General features: G+C 47.6%; 1 protein-coding gene across 1 annotated transcript in view; it reads left to right on the top strand.

Moving 5' to 3' along the window:
- NGEF (neuronal guanine nucleotide exchange factor) overlaps positions 1 to 25,150 on the top strand; it is a 40,533-nt gene extending 15,383 nt beyond the window's left edge. The window contains exons 3-15 of the mRNA XM_075716717.1: positions 85 to 282; positions 398 to 501; positions 5,873 to 6,147; positions 13,281 to 13,441; positions 13,661 to 13,813; positions 15,796 to 15,925; positions 16,697 to 16,771; positions 18,721 to 18,810; positions 20,491 to 20,654; positions 21,715 to 21,870; positions 23,686 to 23,765; positions 24,216 to 24,320; positions 24,978 to 25,150. Coding sequence (XP_075572832.1) covers positions 85 to 282; positions 398 to 501; positions 5,873 to 6,147; positions 13,281 to 13,441; positions 13,661 to 13,813; positions 15,796 to 15,925; positions 16,697 to 16,771; positions 18,721 to 18,810; positions 20,491 to 20,654; positions 21,715 to 21,870; positions 23,686 to 23,765; positions 24,216 to 24,320; positions 24,978 to 25,150 — 1,864 coding nt within the window. The remainder of the gene's footprint in view (positions 1 to 84; positions 283 to 397; positions 502 to 5,872; positions 6,148 to 13,280; positions 13,442 to 13,660; positions 13,814 to 15,795; positions 15,926 to 16,696; positions 16,772 to 18,720; positions 18,811 to 20,490; positions 20,655 to 21,714; positions 21,871 to 23,685; positions 23,766 to 24,215; positions 24,321 to 24,977) is intronic.
- Positions 25,151 to 25,773: the final 623 nt, after the last annotated feature.

The following is a 25,773-nucleotide window of genomic DNA, read 5'->3' on the forward strand; positions in this document are numbered from 1 at the left end:
GGGGGTTTGGGAGCTCGGAGGGCCTCGGGGGGCTTGCGGGGGCGCCCCGGGGGCGGCCGCAGCTCCCCTCTCCCTCCCGCGCAGGCTGCTGCCTTCCTACCCCCGTTACCGTGGCAACCGCCCGGACTCCCCCAGCCCCGCGCCGCCGCCGCCGCCGCCGCCGCCGCCGCCACCGGAGCTGCTCGGCAGCCGCCTGCCGCCGCCGGCCATGGAGCTGCTGGCCGCGGCACTCAGCGCCGCCTGCGCCCTCGACCAGGACGGCTCGGCGGGACAGCCCGGCAGGTGGGCGGGGGGGGTGGGTACCGGGGAGGGGTGCGAGGGGCCGCGCCCGGGGGCGGAGGGGGGCGCCCCGCCGCTGCCCCACCGCCGCGGCTGAGGGTGCCTCCGCCTCCCACAGGGAGGACCCCGCGGCCGCTGAGGAGAGCCCCGCCGCCGCCGAGGCGCCGCCGCCCGCCCACCCCATGACGGCCGACTCCTGGAGGAACCTCATCGAGCACATCGGTAAGGAGCCGTCCCCCGCCTCGGTCCGGTCCCGGCGGAGGGATCCGGCCGCGGCGTCCGGCGGCCGCGCTCTCCCACAACTTCGCCGCTTTTTGCCTTCCCGCACTCGCGGCGGCACAGCAGCCCCTAGAGGCGCCGCCGCGGCCGGCCGGGCCCCGGGCCGAGCCCAGCCGGGCCCCGGGCCGAGCCCAGCCGCGCCGCCGCCTCCCCTTGCCCCGAAATCCCGCAAACCGGCGGCCTTTAGCGAAAGAAAGCCCAGACCTAAACCCAAGCGGTGCGTGGCCGGAGGGAGCCTCGGGCAGGGGGAAGGCGGCGTTGCGGGAGCCCAGCTCTCTGCCCTTGCTGGGAAAACCTCTCGCTGTTGGTGTAAAACATCCGAACCACGGCCTTAGCGGCGGCTTTTTGCTGTCTTTAGGGGCGTGAGGTTTGCGCGCTGCCTGGCAGGAGATGTAATGCTGTCGCTGAGGAGCTTTACCTCCGTTCATAAATAACGATTACTTCTTGTAATTACAAAGCAGTTAACCGTTAAGGCTGCAGCCAACTTCCTGCTGAAATCTGATTTTGCATGCTCAAAAAGGTGTCAGACTGAAGGACCGGGTCAGCTATCCTGCTGGACGTTGGCTGTATGCGCTGGGGTCCGTGTGTATTTGTAACAGCCACTGGTGTAGCATTTGCGACGCAGGAGTATGTTATTTTATCATTTGTGGTCTCTTTGTAAAGGCAGAGTTGAGGTTATCTGGGTGGCTGTGGAGGAGAGGACTGTTTTTCCTCTTGTGGGGTTTTTTGGAGGGGTTTTTTTGTGGGTTTTTGGGTTTTTGTTTTTTTTTTTTTTTTTTGGTGGGATGCAGAGAGGACCTTCACAGCTTGTTTCTTGGTTTCCCATATCTGAGTTGTGACATTGCTCAGAGAGATTTGGGCAACTGCAAAATTAATCCCCATCAGGAGGCAGGTTTTATGGTAGGAATATAGAAGCTTCATTTTTAAACTGTTCTGTTCAATTTCAGGAAATGAAACTGCAAGATACTTGAATCTAGAGGGCAGGAATGCACTTTGCATGGGAAAATCTGGTAGATAACTCTCATGAGCGGCAAGGTGAACCTCCCAGGCAGGAACGAGGAGGCTTCTCGCACTGTCTCTGGGAGAGGAGAGCAGCTGCAGTTTGGTGTCAGGTTGTGGCAGGCAGGGCTGATTCTTGGAGCGCTTGATGCCACTGGGACAGTGCTGAGGAAAGAGGTTGGTGTGAAACCAGCAGCCTGCCAGCACCTCTCAGACAAAACAGCCGAGTTTGGGGCCTTCTGGAGGAAAGCGGTGAACACTGTTGCATGGACGTTGCCAGATCTGTTACTTGCTTTTGGCTGTGTAGGGACTAATCTCCCAAGGTAGATGTGTCAATACATTGTCAGTTTACTGGGACTGTGCTGCTAAGAGGAATGATAAAAATAGTAAAACCAGCAGGACTTCAAAGCAACCCAGTTGCTATATTCATATATATTTTCATGTGCTGTATATCAGAGGGAAGCTCTGCACGCGTCAGTGTAACTGCAAGTAGGTCTGTTGCACTTGATGGAGGAGACAGGGTTTTGACAACCAGAGATGCTACACTAATCTCCAACAGAGAGTCATTTCAAATGGCTGGAGCACACTTGGTCCCTTCCCTCCCGCCTTTGAGGCATTAATGGGCTTTTTGCCTGAAACTGGAGCACAGAATTTCAGAGAAAACGTCTCTGGACCTCTTGAGATTTTACATAGCTTTCAATGTAATAACGTTTACTTTAAGAGCACTGCGAACTCTCTAAGGCGAGCGTTTTCCACAATTAGTAACTAGTTTTTCAATTCCCCTCACAGTTTTTGAGAGAGCTGTGAAGGGAGAATGTGACAGCAAAATTAAATGGAATAAACACAAAGGGAAAAGTCTATTATGTACTATACAAACTATGTAAACACCCTTTGGGAAGATCAGCCTTAACCACTTAAGTCAACAGGTGACACCAAACCCATGCTCTGACCACATGATTAACCTTTAGCCAGGTCACAGTGGGGACAGTTGGGACATTAAGCAATGAATGGAGCTTGTACAGGTCTGACATTTTGTACTTGTTCACTTACTAAATGTAAGCATTTACTAAATCATCGTATCTTCTGAGTCACATTCAACTACTGATCTCAGCTTCTTTCTATACATTCAGTCAGTTCCCAGATGCATTGCTCTCCTTTCAACATGTCAAAACCCTGGTCCCTGACCTTGCATCTGTTATGCCACACGTCCTGTGCCGTGACCATCTCCTGCTTCATCTAGAGGAGGCTTTTGCATGGCTTCTCTCCCTCTTTCTCTCATCTAAGCCTTTGCTCTACCCATTGTAACCTCTTTACTGACATATGGATGGACCTTTTACACCAAGATAGCGAGGGTATCTTATCCTTGCTAGCACAACCCTCTTTGTTTCTTCCTACCCTTCTTCTGCCTAAACATCTGCCTGTCTTTCGGCTTTCTTCTAGTATCACCTTTCTGCTTCCTCCCCATATTGCTGTCTGTGGTAGAGCTTCAGCCAGTCTCTCTTCAGCTCCCTCCTTAAAATGAGTTACCTTGCTATCATTTCCGAACAAGTTCTGATAGTAGATGCCTTCAGTCAATCAGATCTCCCCGTGTCCATATTTGCCTTTGCCTGCCACTGAAGGCTCCGTAGGTCTTACCTGTTTGGTTGGTCAGACAGGGACGCTGGAAACAAAATCAAGTTTCATTGTCTGGATTTTTTTTCCTTAAAAGCAAGGGGGAAATTTGTCCTGAGGATCTTTTTTAAAGGGCTGCTCTCCAGATCTGCACAGGGGACACTAAATCCCCCTTACACAAAATATCCTTAATTGCCTCTGACTTGCAGGGCAGATCCACCAGCACAACATGGCTGTACAATCAGACACTGCAAGTATAATTATCTCCAATATGAGTAAAATTGATAGATTATGCTTCAGTTTCCCAGCAGGTTTTTCCCTTGAGTCAAGCACTGCCCATACTGCTGCAGGGTTCCCAACCTGTCCCGCTCTCTGGTGCACATTTTGGTGGGGCAGAAAGCACCCAGTGCCCTACAGCACCACAGCCTTCAAGCACAGGCTGAGCTTACAGATCAGTACCACTGGAAGTAGCTCCAATTTAGCAGGCTCTCTGCTCCATTCCTGAAGGAGCCTTTCCACCCCACTACATCCTCAGCACCCTCACTGATGCTGAGTAACAGGCCAAAATGCTTGGGAAAGCCATATAAGCCTAGTTGATGCGGAGAGAAATTATATAAGTAGCAGCAGCATGCAAAACTTCAGGGGAAGTCTCCTCTCTCTGGTTATCGTGTAGGAAGCTAACAGAAGACTGTATGGTTTCCTAGGCACAGCTACCCTTATTGCTATTTTAATCCAGTGTTGAACATCTTTCCAGGGAGAACAGATAACAGGATACACTTGCAGACTGCAGTAATGCTGTCCTTGTGCCTGCGCTTCTCCCCAGCATATTTCTGGTACAGTTTTAACAGTGACTGGTACAGAGCCTCATGAAAACTGGCCCAGAGATTTAATAGGCAATAACATCTATGTTTCTGCCCTCCCTAGACAAACTCCTGACCCAGTTGTCTCTCACCTTGTTATACACGGAATCTGCTTCTGAGATCCAGTATTGTGAATGCATGTGACCAGATAGATTTTAACCCCTAATGATTCAGACAAAATAAATTATGTAGGTTTGTTTTTCTTTTTTAACATCAAGGACTTTTCTCTTCATTCATTCATGTTACACTTTGCAATTCAAGCATAAACCAAGGGAGATAATGTAAATTGTGCTCCTTCAATTTGAGTAAGTGAGGAGAGTGACTCAGAGCAGGCTCATGCTCTCTTGTCTTTTCATATCTTCTAAATTACATTTTATATTCAAGCAATTAATATTCTGGGTCTTACAGATGGCTCAGAAAGAGAAATGGGACAGTTAGAAAGCCCTAGGAGAGACAAAGGATCTTCTAAAGATGGCCAAGGAGTTTCAGGATTCCTACCTTTTTTGTGCTGTCAGTTGAAATCAGGGATGGGGGCAAATTCTGTGCAATTTTATCTGCTCCTTAAGTTAGTAATTGAAACTCAGGAGACACCTCATGTGATTGATGTGCCGCAAGATGGTGTGAATTCAGAGCCTTTTCCTTAGTGCTGTGGCATTCAGGTGCCTTTTGAATGTTAATTTTGTGTCTTCAATCATCATAGAAACTGAGGAGGAAAACAAGGAAATTAAGCAACATGTCCAAGGCTAACTGTGAAGTCAATACCAAAACAAACTAGTGTCATGGTTTAACCCCAGTTGGCAACTGAGCACCACACAGCCGCTTGCTTGCCCTCCCCACCCCTGGTGGGATGGGGGAGAGAATCAGAAAAAAAAGTAAAACCTGTGGGTTGAGATAAAGGCAGTTTAATAGGACAGAAGAGGAAGAGAAAGTAATAATAATAATAACGATAAAAGAATATACAAAACAAGTGATACACAATGCAATTGCTTACCACCCGCTGACTGATGCCCAGCCAGTCCCCAAGCAGCAATCACTGCTCCGCAGCCCACTCCCCACAGCTTATATACTGAGCGTGACATCATATGGTATGGAATAGCCCTTTGGGCAGTTTGGGTCAGCTGTCCTGGCTGTGCCCCCTCCCAGGTTCCTGTGCACCTGGCAGAGCATGGGAAGCTGAAAAGTCCTTGACTAGCATAAACACTACTTAGCAACAACTAAAACATCAGTGTGTTATCAACATTCTTCTCCTACTAAATCCAAAACACAGCACTATGCCAGCTACTAGGAAGTAAATTAACTATCCCAGCTGAAACCAGGACAACTAATAACTGTAGCTTGCTGTCCCAATGCCTCACCTGTCCAATGCCTTGACAGCAGCTCAGTGTTTCCTCCTTAAGAATTTTCATGGCCATCAAATTGCTCCTTTCAGTGTATGCAGAATTTTCCAGACACACGCTTACATATACCTATCAATCTATTTAACTTGTAACATAATAATATTGCAGAGAAAGTCAAGGTTTAAAAGAAACGTCTAAAGCCTGGCAAGTAACAAACTGCTTCTTTTATATGTTCCGATTGATCATGGATTCATCTGACTATGTTACTAAATGTTTTGCGAGAGCAGATTGTTGACAACACTTTAGATTTAGAAATGGCCTTCCATTTATAGTTTCCACTTCTGGCTGAAATAAGAATGCCATAATTGGCTTTTTCACTTAGTATGGAAGGGATCTGTCTCGCCTCTGCTGAGGTGAACTAATGCAAAACAAATATCCTTTCCCACAATACATTTGTACTCTTTTGTTCAGCTGTAACTTCTCAGACCTGTTAATGTTGCCTCCTAGGGCTCTTGTATCAGGAATATCGAGATAAATCTACACGCCAGGAGATTGAAACCAGACGATTGCAGGATTCACAGACAGACCCTGAGGAGAGTTCACCCAGTGAGGAAACCCCATCTGAAGCAGAACCTACAAGTGCAACTGAAAGCAAAGCTCCACCACAAATCAGTTTGCTGAGGAACTCCAACTCCAGGTTCAACTTATGGCAGGATCTTCCTGAGATCCGGAGCAGCGGGGTCCTCAGCATACTCCAGCCAGATGAGATCAAGCTGCAGGAGGTAATGGGGGAAGGTGGAGTGTTTCTTAACTGGGCTGCTGTTTAAAAGAGTGAGAATGAATTAAGTCAAATGATCAAGATTTAAAAATGAAAAGCTTCATAGCAGTCACAAGCAAGCCTTGCCCTGCTGAGTACTTTTCTGTGTTGCACTGGTTAGCACCACTTGCTCTTTTTTTGAAACTACAGATGTTGTTCTATATGCTATTGCTGCTGGATATTTCTGTAGCAAAAAAAGAACTTATTTTCCCTTTTCTGATTCAGTGTTAGGAGCAATTTACAAAGGGAGGGAGGGATAAGGAAGAGGCTGTTGCAATAGGGCTTTTGGTTCCCAGCGCATATTAATCCTCTTCTGAAGCAGGATACGTACTTTCCACCAGAAATCTTAGAAGAATTCAACCGTTAACTGGATTCTGTTTTAAATACGATGGTATTAATGGAAAGGGAAGAGATGGAGATTGATAAGCTTCCTTATTTTTAAATGGTGTTACTTGGAGTCTTATGCAAAACAGTAAAAAATAACGACAGGTATATTTGCATTTTAGCCATACAGTGCAGTGACATCACTGTTTAAGAGTCATATGCTATTAATTTATAGGGCTGCATCAAACAGTGAAAGGAATAGGTGGGGTAGCTGCCACAATTAATGAAAATATCGGTCACACAACAATTTACACCTGGTTCCTACATTGGTTAGCGTGGGGAGCGCAAGTGCTTTATGTCAGTGCATAGCACTGCATTTGTAGCCAGCAGTGGAAACAAACAAGGCTTGTTTAGTGTGTGGTGTGCATTGTAATATGAGTAATGGGCCTTCAAAGGCTCGATCCTGTGAGTTCTTACTGTACTCCTGCGCCAGGATTGCTTCTGGTGAGACCATTGTGGCAATGTATTTGTTCAGCCTCGGCTCATACAATAGTATCCAAAGTGCTGAAGAACATCTCAGGGTGTGAGCAGTTCCCCCCTAAGTCTACTTGGATTTGCACAATCAACATTTATGAATCCCTGGTGTATGCAGTGCCACCCTAGTCCTGGCCAAGGCTGTAACTTCAGGGCTCATCTTGTGAACTGCAGGGCTGCGTTACTTAGACCCTTCGTGGAAGGGACCGGTGTTTATACAAGGTAGCTTGGGCTGGCAAGCACAGGCTGTTAGTGTGTCAGGGTTATGGCTGAAGGTGACTAAAATGATTTGTTGATTTGTTGCTTTTCCATGCTCTTCTTCTGCACTGGTTATTTCCATATCAGCTTTGTTCCGTTTACCTGGCAAAACATGATACTTCTAACTGCCAGCATTACAAACACAATCTGGCATCTGAAAAATGACAAGCTTTTCTTTTTCTTTCTGCTTCAAAATGAAGTCTTTTACAGAGAAACATTCACTTAAGTTTGCATTGTAGATTTCGAAACCTGCCATTTCTGTTATGTTCATTACCTGTAGGTGTTTTAAGGAAAAAAATCTCTGTGCTGCTAAACCCCAACATTAAGTGTGCTGAATTGTCTTCTCTCTACTTAAATAACAAGAGAAATAAAGCAGATGGAGATGGGACAGCGCTGCCTTAAAGAAGTGCTGTGCTTTCCCTTGATGTTAGTTTATCAGAGCTGAAATTTTCTTCCTGTTTGTTCTGGGTTTAGCACAGTAAGAGATTATAAAATTGCTAAAAGCCAGAAAGCTGTGAAATTGGCTGAACATTGAACAGATAAAGTGGAGAATTTGCTTTGTGAGGGGAGTCAAGGACAGAAAACAAGGAGGGCTGGAGAAATCACTAAGGCAATTAAAGAGATGATGTTGAATTCAGCCTTGCTGGAAGCAAGCACTGCCTGCTTCTGCAATGCTGGAACTGTACTCACATCGGATATGAATTGGGAGTCTGAGCTGTACGTGAGGGCTTGATTAAGTGAATGTAAAGTGTTCAGCCTCATGAAGGAGAACTGGAGGAATTTACCTGAAGTATAGGGCAGCAGAAATTCTGGAGTAAATGTCTTAAGGACAAAATTGTACCTTTCTGACCCATTTTCTCTTCAAAGCTGTGGTAAACACAGGGACTAGAAGAACTTGCAGCTCTTCAGCCAGGAGGTAGAACAAGAGTATTACTTAGACCAGGGAGGAATACCAGTACACAAACGGAAAGAAAGTTGAAGCAAACACTCCTATTCACAGCTGAGGAAGGGAACACCACCATAGCTGTGATGGAGCAGGGCTTAAAGAGTCAGAGAAAAAGTTGCTTATCTGCAGTAATCTGCAAAATGAAAGCGACAAGAACAAGAAGAAGAATCCGGTCTTCATTATTGGCTATGATGGAAAATTACTAAGCAGGTTATTAATACAAGATAAAAAAACCAAGAAACAGGTGTTTTTCAAGCATCAAAACAAGAAACTTGACTGGAAGAGCAGTGGGTGCTTGAAAAGTGTCATGGAAGGCAATTTGTCAGAAAATGGAGTTTCAGGAAGGAAAAAAAATCCCAAAACCAAAACCACATCCACCCCCCAGAAATTTCAGCAAAATATCTTGCAGCGTCGCCCATTAGCCCCAGGAACTCAAACAGAATTCAGACAGCAATGGCCTCTGCCACACCAGCCTCTTTCATCTGAAGCAAATATGAGATTAGCAAGATGTAAAACAACAACTGGAAGTGTCACAAAAAATGTGGGTGCAAATGCAGAAAAAAGGAAGAACAAAAGAAAATGCAGAAGACATGTTACAGATCACAGAGGTCAGGGAAATACCTGGAAAAATTATCAGAAATTACTAATTCATTGTTAGGGTAGTTTTAATTATCCAGACATCTGCTGAATATCAAACACAGCAAAACATGAATCAGCAAGGGTTTTCTTTTAACTGTCTGGAAAACGTATGATGCAAGAAGAACAAGCCAAAAGAAATGCTGTTTGGGTTCTGACATGGAGTCAATGTGAAGGAAATGACAGGCAACATTTATGTAGCAGGAGAAACAAGTGACTAGAGAGAAAACACACTCCCTGTATTACATGGGATTTAGGTTAAAACAAATTCTGTTACCAATGTACTAGGCTCTGAAGAGGAAGTGATCCAGAGATCAGAGGAAACAACATTTAATCAGTGAAACTTCTTTCAGCATGAACCTTAAATTAGATACTGGTATGGCCTTTTGTGGAGTGGCTCCGTTTTATTCCTCTTTCCTAGTTCAGTTCTCTACCTTTCAGTTTGTCCTTGTTTTATTTACTATATAGTTGCTTCATTTTGTCCTTTTCTGCTTGCTAACTGTATTGATTTTCCTACACTGTGTTCATCTTCTATGTTTTAGGAGATTCTGAGCTGAGTGGAACTCACCCAAAACAATTTACTAATAAAAATAGCAAAGTATTTATTAATAAAAATTAGCAAAGTATTCTCAATCTTTGAACTGGAACATTTTTGCTTTGATAAAGTTTTTGCCAGGGATTATTTGGATTCAGGTCACTTTGGTGTTAGAAAAAGGGGCAGAGACAGGCTAAGCTGCACCATGTGTCATGGTGTGAATTTAGATCAGAGAGCTCTGAAGATATTCTTTGCTCAAGCAAAAGAGGGACTTGAACCTGGTTGTGCACACTGGTGACATGGCCTCTGTGTGGAAGAGCGACTTCTTTGAGCAAACCTTAGATTTCAAACCTCCAGAGAGCTCTCATGCTGGTCTTACTGCACTGCTAGCAGGTAGATGTCAGACTGGCCCTGTGAAGTCAACCAGGTCTGAGAGCTGGTCACAGCCAATGCTGTGGCATCGGATAAGAACAATATCCCTCTTAGACTAGACCAGAATTCCCCTTCTTACCTGGTGGTTTACATGAAGGGCAGGGCCACTGGGAACAGATATTTCCAATTATGCAATAAACCACCATATTGTCTCAATAGGAATTTAGCCTGTAGGATTACTTACTCTTGTCTTTGGTGACTCTTAATTTTTCTCCTTTTTTATCTTCTATATTTCCTTCTTCCTCACGCTTCACTTCTCTTTTCCTTTCTCAGTCTCTCTGCCAAAACATAAGCAATGAAAATGATTGGTATAGCTTTTACGTGACTATGAGATTTCATGAAGTTAATGACCCAGAGGACTGATGGAACAGTGTTGGTCATGTTTCCAAGAGATAGTTTCAGACTATTTGTAGGCTCAGGAAGATAGTATTAGATCAATTGACGTTTAGTTCAAATTTTTTTTCTAGGTATTTTTGCAATTCTGAGACCAGAAGCTCACACTCTTTTTTCTAGTGACTGCTTAGAGCTAGCAAAGGTCAGTTATTCCACAGAGATCACATCATTGCATTGCATGGTTGGATGTTTGGTACCAGTTTAGGAAGTTTGCAGCGCATATTTACCATTCAAAAGGGAAACAGCAGTCTGGGCTGCTTGGAGTAGGTACTTTGGGTCTTCAGAGGACCAGCTGGTTCTCCAAAGTACATTAGTAAACTTGTGCCTTGCACATGCTCTGAACACTTCCAGAAGCTTGTCTTGATCAGTGGAGATGTTCTTTACTTTCTTAGCATCTCCTTTAAATCAGAACCCTGTGCATTGATATTTTCACTATGGATTTCATTATTTCTTTGTTATGGCTTGCACTCTGCACATGCCCACACAGGTCTAGCGCTCCCCACTATGGTGAACAGCAAACACACACAAATTAATTTCTCCAAACATAGGCAGAGGGGCTTCTGCAGATCAGGAAACAACCTTCTAGATGAAGCAAGTTGTCTGAGGGTTTAAGTGCTGTGGTAGAGTGGCAGGTCTTGATCTTGGCTCTCATGGCCATCCTGCAATCAAACCTGGCAGAAAAAAATCCTGGCTTGGAGTGTCTGGAAAGCTGCCGTGCAAAATTACTGGTGGTATCAATCCCCAGGATATCTGGAAGGGACAGGCTGTCCCAGCGCATCCTGTCTTATTCTTTGTTGTATCTTTACCTATTTCCACTTCTCTCATTTATCAAATATAAAGGTACAGTTAAAGCTGTAAGAGGTGCATTTAGGAGCTAGCCAGTCATGCAGAGAGAGAGAGAGAGATAGGTTCTCTGTCAGGTTCACCAGGTGCCCTGGTGAAGCTGTTGGGAGAAGCCAAGCTGATATGCCTCCACTTTTCTCATTGGGAGTCTGGCCTTGAAAAAAATAAAACATCCTCTTATTCCTTAAACACCAGCTGTTCCACATATACTGACCAAGTATGTTCATTTGTACCCACACCCTTTAGTATGTCTCCCTTCTGGGGGTTGTGCAGTCACTGCCTCCTTCTCTGGTGCAATAAAGGACCACCTGTTTGACTTAACTGCCACTGGAAATATTTCCTAGGCTACAAACCCCACGAAGAGCTGAAACATCACTTCAACTGATATTTTAGCAGCTCTGGACTGAGTAACAGTCCCTCCTTGCTGTGCCCATCCTCCCAGATCTTGGACTGCAGCACAGTGGCAGGAATATAACCCAGGTCTCTGTACCTCAGGTTCTTCTGTGATGCAAAGTGGTATTTCCAGGAAAAGGCCAAAAACTGATCAGGGGAGAATTTAAAATAATTTCTTTAAAAATAAAAAATAATAAAACAACCACGCAAAGGAAAGAATAACCAAGACACAAAGACAGACCACCAGCTAATTTGGAACACATTTTTCCGTATACGCCACACAAAAAATAATGCATGTACCTGCTGCTCCATGGGCTTTCCTCGACTCTAGCTGAGCCCCTGCAGCCTCTGAGAGTCGGCAGAGCTCAGGTGTCTGGTCAGCTCCCACCCTCACCAGAGTGCAGCAGAGGAGCTGCAGGCGGTAGGGGAGCTTGGGCTCAAGGGTCGAAGCAGCTTTCAGTTCAAGGAAGCAAGACTTTCACTGAGCTACCAAAAGGTTCCTCTTTCAGCAGTGGCAGCATGGGCCAGCTCCAGGACAAGAAGCCCAAGACGCACCTTCATCAAGAGGTGTCTGAAGGATCTAATGATTTTCACCGTGTTGAAGTCCTTGTGAGAATCTTCAGTTAATCTTACTTCAACTAACGGATTCAGTAGTTGTGTAAATAATCACCTTTTTTACTTACCTCTGAACAAAGACAGCAAAGACTTACCTGGAGAGTAAAGGAGCTCTGTGTGGTAATAGTGGACTGTCCCTGCGGCACCTGCTGTAGGCAGAAGGCTGTATATCCTTGTCTCATTAAATTGTTTTTTATCTCTGAACCAAACCACCAATTGCTCTTTCTGCTTCCCCAGACCACACCCCTGGCCTGAGGAAGCCAGGCTTTGCTCCAGAGTTTTCTAACAGGAGAAACAAGAACTGAATTTGGAGATTATTTATGACTTATGGTAATAGGGACTACTGTGTCTTGTCCCGGTCCTTGGTGAATTGGGTCAGAAAAGTGTATGGCCGAGGTTGACCAGGGAGCCTCACTTGGACACTAACAGCTGTATTTCCTTTGGGTCAGGGAAGACACAGGGGCTTGGAGCACTACAGCTGTGTATTTGTATTAGCTCTGCCCCAAGGAGCACATGTTGCACGCTGGGACTGCAGTGTGCTGGCTGCTGTACATCCTAGCCCCTACACCATGGCTTTTCTAAAACAAGAGTGTATATGGTGCAAGGAGACCCTCCTGGGTAGCACAGTAAGCCACAACGAGCAGCACAACAAGCCAGCATGTGATGATCAGCAGGGGGTTGGAGGGTGTATGGGGGCTGCCAAGGGGAACTCCCTGAAATGGAGATGAAAGTGCAGGACTGTGACAAGTGGGCATAGAAGGGGCTAGTGCCTGGAGCAGCCTCAGGTCAAGACTGAGCGACACTAGGAAGGAAGGAGGGAGCCCATGAAGTGCTCTTATGTATGCACGTGCAGAAAATCAGACTGCTTACATATAATGAGAAAAAGAGGTAATTCTGCTGGAGAGATGCAATGGAAGGAAATGTGGTTGAACAACTTAGGAGAGCGACAGAAGGAGCCAGGGCTGATGGTTGAGGGAGGAAATCTTCCCCATTCAAGTCACTATCCTGTGTAACACATGGCAAATGCCATTGCGTGCTTACCTCTCCTCATACTCTGAGACTCTGGGCATGGGGGGTGGGTGCAAGGTCCATGACTCTGTGCAGCACAGATGTTCTCATTAACATTCTGTGCGCCTCTCTTAGAATTAGAAGGTACCTGCTGATTTCCTTCTTTGGGATTCTCCCCCAGGCCATGTTTGAGCTGGTTACTTCCGAAGCCTCGTATTACAAGAGTCTGAATCTACTGGTGTCTCACTTCATGGAGAACGAACGTCTGAAAAAGATCTTACACCAGTCTGAGGCGCACATCCTCTTCTCCAATGTCCTGGATGTCATGGCTGTTAGTGAGCGGTAAGACAACTGCTGCTGGATTTTTGTCCCGCTGAATGGCATCACTTTAGCTAACCTCATTTGTAGAGGGATGGAGGAGCTGACTAGGGCAGTCTGTTAACCACTGTCTTTTCAAAGAGCCTGTAGACACATTATTGCTTGAGACCCCAAGGGCTGCTTCTGGGAACTACCTGGGACAGACAGGTCACAATTAATATGAGTGCTGGGTTTCTCATCTAGCTTCCTGTTGGACCTCGAGCAGCGGGTGGAAGAGAATATTGTGATCTCAGATGTGTGCGATATTGTCTACCAGCATACAGTTAATCACTTCTCTGTGTACATCACCTACGTCTCCAACCAGACCTACCAGGAGAGAGCTTACAAGCAGCTTCTGTGAGTTCCAGTGCTTGATGCTAAATTATTTTGCAAAGTTGTAAAAGCCATGGATTTAGCTGTAATTTTGATATTTATGAGAAAGGGCTGGGTAGCACAGAAACAGGATTTCCCACTTCACTGATCTTTCACTACACCTGTAAAAAGAAAACACAATTAAAAGGCTTTATAGTAAGGGTGGGGTGATATAGTATGCAAGTAACATACCAAGTAAATTCAGAGCCAGCAGTTCCCAACTGGGGGAAATATTTATGGTGTACACGGGGACACACACATGTGAAATATACATATTTTTTAAACTGCAGGCAGAGGCAAGAGATCGAAAGGCCAAGAATATAATGCAGCTCTCTGATGACAAGAACAGCCACTGCTTTTCCCGAGCTTCTCAGCAAGGCATTTGACCTTCCCAAAGTTGAGAAATTTTCTTTTCCACAACAACAAAATTTGTTGAAAAAAAAAAAAGCCATTTTCTTCACATTCTGGTGTTACACACACAGATGGTACCTCGGCCTGAGGATATAATCTAAGATATTTTTGCAGTATTTTTTTATCTTTTAGTCCAGTAGGAATACTCTTACACCAGCTCAAAACAAAGAGTGCCCTACAAGCTTGTCTTTGAGCAGGAGAATTAATTTTTCTTTAGTTACAATGTCCTGGATTCTTCCAGGACAGCCCATTGCACATGCTGCACTGTATTTCCTCCCCATAGCAGCAGCTGGTTCAGGGGAATGTAACAAGCCCTAATCCTTTCCTTTCTCTGCTCTCCAGCTTTTAAGGCAAAAAAAACCACTTTAAGGGGCCTCTATTGAGCTTGGCCAACTGTTCTCTCCAAAAGGAGGGTACCGCAGGGTTTCCTTCAGTCAGAGGTGAGCAGTATAGCTGCAGAATGTAAACAGTTTGCCTAGAGCCATTAGCTAAACACTCAGAAGCAAAGCAGCAATAGGCTGGATTACTTGAGCTTGAAAAAGACCTGTTGGAGATAGAGGTATTCCTAGATACGAATTTACAGGGCAGCATTTTTTTAGTCTGCGGGAGAACCTAAAGCAAATTGAAGAGAATAGACTAGTTAATACAAGAATTTTGCAGCACTTGGTTGAACTCAAAGCCTGAGGTGTGTCACAGTTCCCCCCATTTGGCTGTTCGTCAGACACATGCAGGTCCATTCTGCTGTGGCTCTGGTGAGTCACACCGTCACACAAGTACCTACTGCAGCAGGGAGAAACACTTACAATGGCTTCTCTTGGATCATTGCAAGTCACACATGGTAAAGACAGGTTTTGCATAGTTAGCAATGTCTTCTCATTCATGCTGTTTCTGCTAGCCAGGACTCTAGCAGTGTAAGTCTTCCTCAGGGCCCCACAGTTGCCAAGAGGAATACCTCTTGTCTTTGACTACGGCAGCTGGGGCTTGTGAGGCTGATCTGTGCAGCTGTGTCCATGGCCCAGCAATGCCCTCATCCGCTGCAGACACCATCAGGGAAGACCCGTGCATGGCCTGTGCCTTTCTCAGGTCAGATAATGACTTCCATCCTCCGGCTAAGCAGGCAGGAGTAGCCAAGCTTGAGCTGTTTTGTGGCTTGTCTTGTTCTTATGACTGCGTGAATTTCACCTTGTCACAGAGAGCCAACTGTGTAAAAATGTATAATTATGCCTCTGACTCATCTACTTGGACACACACCCCATTCACACACACCTACGCACACAGCGTATGCTGCTGAGCTAGATGTGCTAACACATGTGAACACTACCATGGCTTGTACATTGAAAGTCTATTATTTCCCTCCCCCAACGCTATAACTAGTTCTAGGTTTAAACTAAAATATACCTAGAAGCATTCAGTCCCTTCCTTCCCTCTTGTCTCTTATTGGGAGAGGCCAGGCAGATGCCATCTCTAGGACCAAGCTGCTTTTGGGTCACCAGCCACATACCAGAGTTGCAGGCAGGGTAGCACTCAAAGCCCTCACGTTCTCTCTCTCCTCTCAGCCAGGACAAGCCAGCTTTCCGGGAAGTGATCTCACAGCTGGAGCTGGATCCCAAGTGCAAAGGCCTGTCCTTTTCTTCCTTCCTGATTCTGCCATTTCAAAGGATCACTCGGCTCAAGCTGCTGGTGCAGGTAGAGTTTTGCTTTTCTATCTCTCCCGAAGGTCTTCTGGATTACTCCTGGAATTTTCATTTCCAGCAGTTGTGAATAAGGCTTAGATACAGCCACGATCAACCCTAGAGCTGGATGAAGCCTTTCCACAGAATCAGACATTCTCAACAACCATAGAAAAAAGATTTCAGTCGCTCAGAAACCATCCCCAAATTAGTGTTGAATTTGCCAGATAGCTTTTACTGAGCAAAAGAGTTGAGGAGGAACTTTGTCAAGCTGCTAGAAGGGGTAGCAACAGTCCATCAACCCAGCTGCCTGATGGTTAGGGTGCTGACATACAGATGCACAGTGCAGAACAGCTGCAGAACATGGAAATGCTCCATGTGTAATACTCTACATCGTGGTAGCTTGGACCAGATTCTGTCAGCCATCTTCCCCCTGTGCTTTGCCAGCTCGTCTAAACACTGTGCTGGAGGACGTGCTTCTAGGGATGAGGAAACAGCTCAGTCCCAAATGGTCTTATCCCACTGGGATTACCAATAGCACTGTCTGTTAGTGCCAGCTCTAGCTATTTTTATTTATTCATTTATTTTTATGAAATAGGAGTCTGCCTGCTATATTTCTTTTAGATATAAGGTCAGATGGAAACAGGTTTTAATGAAAAAGAGGAACTGTACTCTGTCACCTATCCTGTAATTAGGCTGATGGCCAGAAATAACTCTGAGGCTAGCAAAGACTTTTCTGTGTTGTCAGATTGGGATCAGTGTTAACACAGCCTTTCTTCCCCTGCAGAATATTTTGAAGAAAGTGGAAGAGAAGTCTGACAGGGAAACCACTGCCCTGGACGCACATAAAGAGCTGGAAACAGTAAGTTTGAATGAGCTAACTGAAGGCCATTAAGATTAAGCCATCTTGCTCATTTCCCCCACCTAGAAAAGACCTACAAACTGTATTCACTCCTGGAGCTGTCCCTTTGAATCCTGTCACTGTGTTTCAGGAGTAATTTTTTTTCTTAAGTCTTCCTTGCTCTCAAAGATGGACTAGTCTAGCAGCACTTAGGTGTCAGTGATGAGGAATCCCTTGCTAACAACAGATGTGTATGTTTCTGCTGTAGGAAAGGGCAGAGGGAATGTTTTCCCTTGGCGGTCTTCACAAATACAAATTGTTTTTGCAGATACCTGAAGGTGATGGATCCCACTGAGAGATGTAATTAGCTACAACAGGCAGTAGAGTACAACTGTTTGGTACAACTGTCAGGTTTCCTCCAATACAGCACACTTCTTCCTCTGACCTAGAATAATAGCTTCTTAATGAAGTACTCAAGCCTGCTTTTAGCCCTCTTCCCTGAAGCTGGTAGGTAGGTGTGGTGTTCAGTTGTGCTAGTTACTGCTGTGTACAAAACACCAGGAAGGCATCGTGACATTTTCCATCTGGGCTGTTCCTGACATGGTCAGACAGGGTGATCCCACCTCTAGGCTACATAGCTGAATGATCTGGACGTAGCTGGCAGCTACATGGGCTGGGACAGAGTGTTTGATCCCTTCTCCATCAGAAGCTTGGAACATCTCTTGAATCCCACAGTTCAGTATAAGTATTTGAAGTTGAAAACTGCTAGAACATCAGCCTGAGGATATGGTTGCAGCTTCTGACTGGAGTACTAGAACAAAAGGGGTTCTTGGATTTGCCCTGAACTAGTCTAGGAATTGTATGCTTTGGAGATCGCTAGGGATAAAGACAGAGACCTTAGCAATGAAGAATGTTCTGCATTGTTAGTATTTGCAGAATCTCTCATGATGTATCTGGTAGCCATTAGTTTTTCCATTGGTCAAAAGCCTGAGGAAAGCTGTTCCAGTAGTATGCAGATGACTACAACTGCTGATGGAAAAATACTCTTTATACTCAGCTGTCAGTAACTCACGTGATCAATTTCATAACTCCCTCTGCATGGTTACTTACCTAAAAATGTCATGCCTAATGTCCAGCTAAGTGCAGACATCACAACAGAGACCATCTGGTGCTTATTTTCTTTATAGGTATCCTATTTGATAGGTAGGAGCTGATCATGGTTTCAGTTGCTGATATTCTGGTGGATTTTGAGTAGCAGAAACAGAGCACAAAGCGGAGCTTGTTCTCCAACGTAATTTTTTTACATAGCCAGTTCTCAAGAGAGTTGCCCCTTATGAAACAGGCAGTGGCATCTAGGTTAAGGTCTCTGTAATAGGGTAGTGCCTGCACATTGGTTGTGGTTTTTCAGTTAAAAGCTTGTATTCAGAACACAGCTGGGCTCTGTATGATGAACATCTCTTTTCCTGGGATGTTTCATAGCCTTGGCATCTGGTGCTGCTTGGCAGAACCACAGCATTTGCATCTTTGAAATGAGGATCTTTGGCTTCGTTCTGTTCTTGAAGATGATACTGCACATGTACCTTGTTTCAAGTGTAGGGGATAAGAAAGATGAGATACATGGTGTGTCAGGATCTGGCAAATGAGCTGTTCCCTTTGCTGTGCAACCAGGAGTGTTGCTTAATACTGTCTGGTTCAGTAACTGAATGCAGCCATCCAACATGTCCTCTGATAGTTAGCTTCCAGCTATAACATCATCTGGGTGTTTTGGGGGTTTTTGGTTGTTGTTATTGTTTCTTCTTTCTTTCTTCTTTCTTTTCTTTTTCATGTGAATACAGGGCTGATAGAAGCGCTTGGCTTGGTCAATTCCTGTTACGGCAGGGCACTTACCCTGTCACAGTCAGGCCTTTCTGTGCTGTCCATCATCATTTACCTGCTTAAGGAGGCAAATCTTTCTACTCCCTTTTTCCCAGGTGGTGAAAGCATGTAATGAAGGTGTCAGGAAGATGAGCCGAACAGAGCAGATGATCAGCATCCAGAAGAAATTGGAATTCAAGATCAAGGTATAAGCATAGGCTGGTAACCCTTTGCAGACAGCCAACCAACAGCATCTGGGTGTTGTGTGCATATACATGGCAGTAGTAGCCTAGTTGCACTCCTTTTAGTGAGCGTTCAGTGGTGGCCTGGTCCATGCTGTCCCCCTCCAAAGCCTTTGAAGGGGATGCTACTGCTGCTGCAGGCACTGCATCCATGCATGTGATCTCTGCACATGCACACTGCAGAGGCTGAGGGCAGCACTGAGGCCAGCGTGTTGTGCGTGTACACAGATGTGACACACTGGCATCAAACAGCCTGTGCACAGTGGGTGACTCCTGCTCCAGCACTCTGTTCTGGCTCTTCCCTCTCACCTCTCTTCAAAATGCAGGTCAGCTTTCAGCTATTATTTTACATTACAAATGACATCAAAGGAAAATGAAAGCTACAAAGCAAAATGCTTCAAAGCTGGAAAATACCAAAATGAAGACTGTCCCACCAGTTTAATTCATCCCTGCATTTATGCATTACGTACAGTCTTTAATTACCTGCTGATGATCTATTTTGGCTCCACTCAGGGAATAACTGAATCAATATTTAGGGGTGTCTGACCAGATCTCATTTAACATATGCCATGAAACTCCAGTGCTGAGTATAAAGTTGCCAATTCTTTTCTTGAGTGCTATGGAGATGCTTCTCAGATCTGTCTGCTTCACAAACTAAGGAGCATATTTAGCTTCCCAGCAGCCTTTTTATGTACCTGGACAACTGAAGCAAAAAGATTTGAGACCATTTGTTTGGAAAGCCACACTGGGTGCCCAAAAATTTGATTTTCCAGAGCACTTTACCAGTGTGTCAGGGCTAGACCACAGTCCACAGGACAGCAGTAGATTGGGGTAGCCACAAGACTGCTTTCACCTCTTGTAAAGCTGAGGCTGTAATGACAGGCAGGAGCTGGTTCATCCCTGGAGCATGTCTACCTTGGGCACTGGTGCAGGCAGGGCTCCTCTGGTGAAAAGAGTGCAAGAGTGTGGAAAGAAAGAATGTGCCACTATGCACATGTTGAACACAAGGAGGGAGTGAAGGTGGAAAGAGTAGCAGTTATGCAGATATTTTCCAATATTTCAGCCATTTGACTGGAAGCGTAGTGTTCTTTCAATATAAGATGTGCTTTGTTCTGGGCTTCTTGTTTTTACAATGTGTGGTAAAACTCCAGCAGCTGTTGTGGCTGCATGGACAGTATCTCCTCCTGGCTGGGACAGACCCAACCAGTGAGAACCCGTTTAACCTGTTTTTTGTGTAGCCAAAAGGCCAAATACACATTTTTGAAAGTCAGTCTCCCTGGCCAGAAAGGCTCAGCCCAGGTGATGAGACATGGGATCTCCCAGAGACAGATCAGGCTGTGCAGGGTGTAGCCTGGTGTTTAAATCCGGCACTTGGCACTCCAGCATCAGCATCCTTGAGCGTTCGTTCTCAGGCCCCTGCCACGTCCCTGTCTGAGCTCTGTTACACACTGTGCCAGGCTGCGGTGTGGATGGCAGAGCACACTGCCCTCTGTCCAGCTCTGCTCCATCCTCTGCAATGCAAGAGGTGTTGATGAGAGCTCACTACCCTTCCTTCTGCATCTCCTGTTGCCTTCAACATCTTGACCACATAAGCCCATGGGTTTTTGCTGCTTTCCTGATCTTTGCCATCTTTTCCTCACCTAGTCTGTGCCCATCATCTCTCACTCTCGCTGGCTGCTGAAGCAGGGGGAATTGCAGCAAATGAATGGTCCAAAGACATCACGAACGCTTCGCACCAAGAAACTCTTCAGAGAAATCTACTTGTTCCTTTTCAATGATCTACTGGTAATTTGCCGGCAAATTCCTGGGTGAGTGCAAAATTTGGGTAGTATGCAGGGCACTTCATTAGTCCTATTTGCCCCTGGCTTTATCCAAGCTATGATGCTGTGCCCCTTTCCTGTCCCCCAGGCACAGGGAGGGCATCCAGGCCTGACCTGTACACCCCCCCCTCCAGCAGTCACCTTGCCTTTGAGTGCAGTTGACTCTTCATGGGTGGCACAGCTCTCTCCAGCTGAAAATTTATGGCAATCAGGACTTGAACAGATTCCAGGCCAGGTCTCCCAGCAGGGTAAGCGAGCATGTATCCACCAGTTCTGCAGAGTGGCAGTGAGCTACATCAACTGGTGGGCTGACCCAGGGGGCCTGTCTTCATGTCAAGAAGTGATTTTTTGACTCATCGCTGCCTGAAGAACAGCTCAGACTTAGACAGTTAAACTTCTAAGAAAGCAGGCTAGAAAATTTCAGCAGCAGGGAGGGGTATAAATTTAGGCCTGAGGCTAGCGGTTATATTTGACATAGTGTAACCTGCCTCAGGAGGAGGAGAATGTCATCATGCTTAGGACTATGTCTTGTGCAACTAGACACTAGAGAAATACAGCAGCCCAAACAGGCGGGTCCCAGAGAACAGCACATTCTTTGTAGCATTAACTAGACTCACCAGTAGAGAGCATCTTGCTAGTCCAACGTTTCTAATAAACATGTCGCCACAGTGTCTGTACACCTGGAAATATTTTGCTTCTGCGGCAGCTTGTATCCAGAAAACACAGAGGCATTTTACAAATAGGAATGAATTAGGCCTCACAGTCCCCTTTTAGGGAGCACCATCTGTGTTTTGTACATGGGGAGCTCAGATGGAGCAAGCAACTTGTTCTAGGCCATGCAGGATGCCTAAGGCAGAGCAAGGAGAGCGTCCCTTGCTTTGCAGTGGGTTTTCATAGCCACCCGCTCATCCCTTCCCACAGCAGGGCATCTTTTATCCTCCTGCCATGCAGAGGTTCCTGGTCCGTGTCCCTAGTGCAGTTCTGGGTGGCTGAAGCCAAAGTCTCCTGGGATAACTGCAGTTTTTCCTAATCCTCTAACCTCTCCCAGGGACAAGTACCAAGTGTTTGACTCGGCTCCCCGGGGGCTTCTTCGGGTAGAGGAGTTAGAAGACCAGGGGCAGAGTTTGGCCAACGTCTTCATCTTGAGGTTGCTGGAGAATGCAGATGACCGGGAGGCCAGCTACATGCTGAAGGCATCGTCCCAGTGAGTACAAGTCACCCCTGCCAGCGCTCAGCACTGCTCTCTCCCTACACCATGCAAGGGCAGCACCCTGCCTGCACGGGGGCCAGCTCTCCAGGCTTACCAGGGTCAGGCAGGCAGAGGTCCCACTGCTGCAGCTGGGCTGGCCCTACAAACCGGGCTACACCCTGACCCCCACCAGCACAGTGCAGCAGCAGCATCAGGAAGACAAGCCCCCAGCACAGCAAGCAACTGCACCTTCTCCCCAGACATGTGACTGCAGCTTTGCTGTACTGAAAATAGAGATGTCAGTCACGTTATGCAGGGCAAATGCACATTTTAACATCTCTGAGACTTAGCTGTGCAGAGAGCAATAAACCAAGCCTTAGCTCAGGGGAGGCAATTGCTGTTCTGTGCTTCTGCATCCTGCAGCTGCTGAAGGCTGCTGTTCCAGGGCTGCAGGGATGATTGGGGCAGTACTGGGCACAAACTGGAAAACTGAAGAATTAGAAGAGAGAAGTGGCTGCCAGAGACTGCTGCATCTGTTCCACAGCTCTTGCAGCATTGCCCAGCTCTGAACCCATACGGCAATGATGACCTGCTTGGTGGCAGCTTGCAGCTAATGCCCTGGCTGGGCTCTGCGAGGAGCTGGCAGTACCTTTGGACACAGATGGTCACAGGCACAGGACTGGAGTGCAGGTGGGCCCCTGAGAGGGGCTGGGCGCTGCAGGCAGAATCCGAAGAGCAAGTTGCTGTGTGCAAGGCCAGCCTGCAGATAGGGCCATAAGCACGGCAAGACCCTTGGTTTGATCTCTGTGTGCCAACCCCTTAGTGCTCAGGGCCTTCATCGTGCACGTCTTCATGGTGTGAGGGGCTGCACTTGACCTGCAGCTGCAGGTGTTTTCACTGGTCCTTGACATCATGCTTCAGCCCTGAAGCACCAGGTATTCCCAGCCCTGCAGATCAGCCTGCCAGCACTTGTCCTTCCCGTCTCCTTTTCAGGCCTCTCTCCTCCCAGAAGACACTCTTGTGGCTTTAGATGTGTGTCAAGTTCAGGCTTTAAAACTGCCATCTGAGAAGGTAGAAAGTTCTGGCTCCCTTGGGGCCGGGAGCACAGCTGGTCCTCCAGGAGGGAGCTGGAGCCTATAAAGATGAACTGCCCTGTTTCCAAGCGGGGCTGAGGGAAGCCTCAAGGGAGCACCAGGCCTGGGGCTTCTCCAGCACCTGTGAAATCTTCACCCTCCTGCTGCAGGCCCAGGTTTTGCATAACAGTGTGCTGGATCTGGCGATGTGTTCACACGGGTCTCTCGTCTCATCTGCTGCCAAGTGAGCGGTACCCTTGGTATGCCGCAGTGTTCTTCTGCAAGTGAATTAATCAGCTCTGACCTTTAAATGTTCCCGCACAGCAGCTGCAGGAATAAATGGTTCCTCTAACTGCTTTTCTCCAGGAAAAACTGCTCCTATTGACCCAGCCCAGCCAGGAGCTGCCTTTGCTGGTTAGAGCTCAGAGGACGCCAGGCTCCCACCCTGCTGCTGGCTCTCTGAAGCCATGCTGCTCCCCAAAGGGGTATTCTGCTGCTTGTGGGTACAGCCAGCCTGGTGGCCCTGCAGCAAGCCAGGCCTGTGTAGCAGGGCCCAGGGCACTGCGGCTTATGTGACATCCCAACCGGTGCATGTAACAAGGGGGCTCAGCATCACCAGTGAGTCCAGGACACCAGGGGAGCAGGCAGGAAAGGGCCATGAGAGGAGGAATTAGGAGCCCAGGGCTGGCTGGGCAGGAGAGCTGGGGTCCCTAGGACTGTCTCATGCTCATAGCCTCGATTTGTCTCCCTTATCCAGGAGTGAAATGAAGCGCTGGATGATTTCGCTGGCCCCAAACCGGAGAACCAAGTTCGTTTCATTTACATCCAGACTTGTTGGTAAGAGACACAGCATGGGAGCTAGGAGCTCTTCACCCCTACCCCAGGGCACCTTATTCTGCCCTGATCTCAGGCCAGGCCCAGGTCTCGGGCCTCTGCCAAAGCTGAACCCTCTCCCTGGGCTCCCCTTGCGTTTCCATCATCGATACCCACTTGCCTCAGGGCCTGGTCCTGACCTTGCTCCCCTCCAACCTGGCCTGGGCTGCACCAGCACCCTCCCTCCTACCCAAGCTGCTCATGGGTGGCACTGCAGTGGTGGTGTGCACCCGGCTCCCTTCCCCACAGAGATGCTCCCCTGGTCCCTGTGGCTGAGGCACTCCTTGGCCTCCGTGGGGTTTCTTACCAGAGGGACTTCATGGAACTCATGGTGCTACACCCACCTGAGCTGTGCTGTCCTGCAGCGGGCTCCATCCCAGTCCATCCCTCAACTCTTGCCCTGTTCCCTGGCAGACTGCCCGCAGATCCAGTGCGTCCACCCATACGTGGCCCAGCAGCCAGATGAGCTGTCCTTAGAACTGGCTGACATCCTCAACATCCTGGACAAGACAGATGACGGTATGGAGACGGGATGGGGCTGGGCTGTTTGCCCCTGTGGAAGGGTGGGCTTTGCTCTAGGCAGGCAGCTGCCAAGCAGACAGGAGGAGCCCTCGGGCCAGGGAGAGACCCTGGCATCAGCATCACAGCCGAGGGAGCTCACAGCAGGAGGAGGGAGTTACTGCCTCCTCATAACGCTCAGCAAATCCAGGCTGCCCTGAGCTATGGCAGTGCTGGCACAGGCACCCTGGCACCGGCTGTGGGCCATGGCAGGGCTAGCACAGCCACCCCAGATGTAACCTAGAGCTGTTCTTACCTTGGTGATGCTTCGCAGCCACCTGGTCCTGGCCTCTGGGGCACACTTGTAGCTGACGGACTCGGTCATGTTGGGTCTCTGCTGGGGACCACTCCTGTGGCATCAGGGGCAGTGGAGGGCACTCAGTGGCAGCAGTGCCTGCTTTCTGCTGGCATCCCTTGAGCCAGCTGTCCAAAGACAGTGCTGCTCAGGCAAGTGGGCCTTCTTGGCTAGATTTACAAACTGGATCTGCTTCAGTGCAGGCCCCTGAGCAGCTTCCAGAAAGCACTGCCAGCTCTGTAGGCTCTTTCCAGCACAACTGTCCCAGCGCAGGAGCAAAGGCCAGTCCTTTCCCATTCATGCCTGTCTCTGTCTCTGCTCAGGCTGGATATTTGGGGAGCGTCTTCATGACCAGGAGAGGGGCTGGTTCCCCAGTTCTATGGGGGAGGAGATCCTGAACCCCAAAATCCGAGCCCAGAACTTGAAGGAGTGTTTCCGGGTGCACAAGTCAGATGACAGTCAGCGGAGGAAACTGGGCAGCAGAAACCGCCAATGACCTCTGGTGTCCCCAAGTATCTGGAGTGCCTCTGGAAGAGGGGCAGAGGACAGAGGCTGCCAGCTGGGAGGATGTGGCGGTGGTGCTGTGGGCCATGGTGCAGGACCTGGTGTGCCGGACTAGGCACATGACCCCCCGAACAAACAGACTGCTTCCCACCATGCTTCCCACAGCACTGATCCTTTCCTGGAGATCAGTGCTTTGAACTGGCTAAAATAACTCCTTTCCAGATATTCTGTAAAGCCCCAAAGAGCACAAGTGAAACGGACACAGCCTGAAGGCCACCAGGTGTCAGCCAGCTGACCCCGTTCCCTGCATACGTGCTAGCTGGGTCTGGCTCAGGCCGCTTGGGAAGGCCGCAAACATAACTAAGCAATTAATGATGCCCAGTTTGAGCACTTACAGCTCATCACTACCTTTTGAGTTTGAGGCCCTCCTGAAGCAGAGGGGTAGAAACTGAAGCAGAGGAGCTGTCTTGCCTCTCACGCAGCCTGTTGGCACCAGGATGAGATGAGCCCCAGGAACTCCACCTCCCCAGTCCTGCTGTGAAGCCACTGGGCCCATTCCCACGGGCAGACCCTCGATCTGCTTTCAGTGAAACGCTCCAAAAATGCTCCATACCC

This window comes from Pelecanus crispus, chromosome 9, assembly GCF_030463565.1.
Source record: "Pelecanus crispus isolate bPelCri1 chromosome 9, bPelCri1.pri, whole genome shotgun sequence".
NCBI classification, from domain to species: Eukaryota; Metazoa; Chordata; class Aves; order Pelecaniformes; family Pelecanidae; genus Pelecanus; species Pelecanus crispus.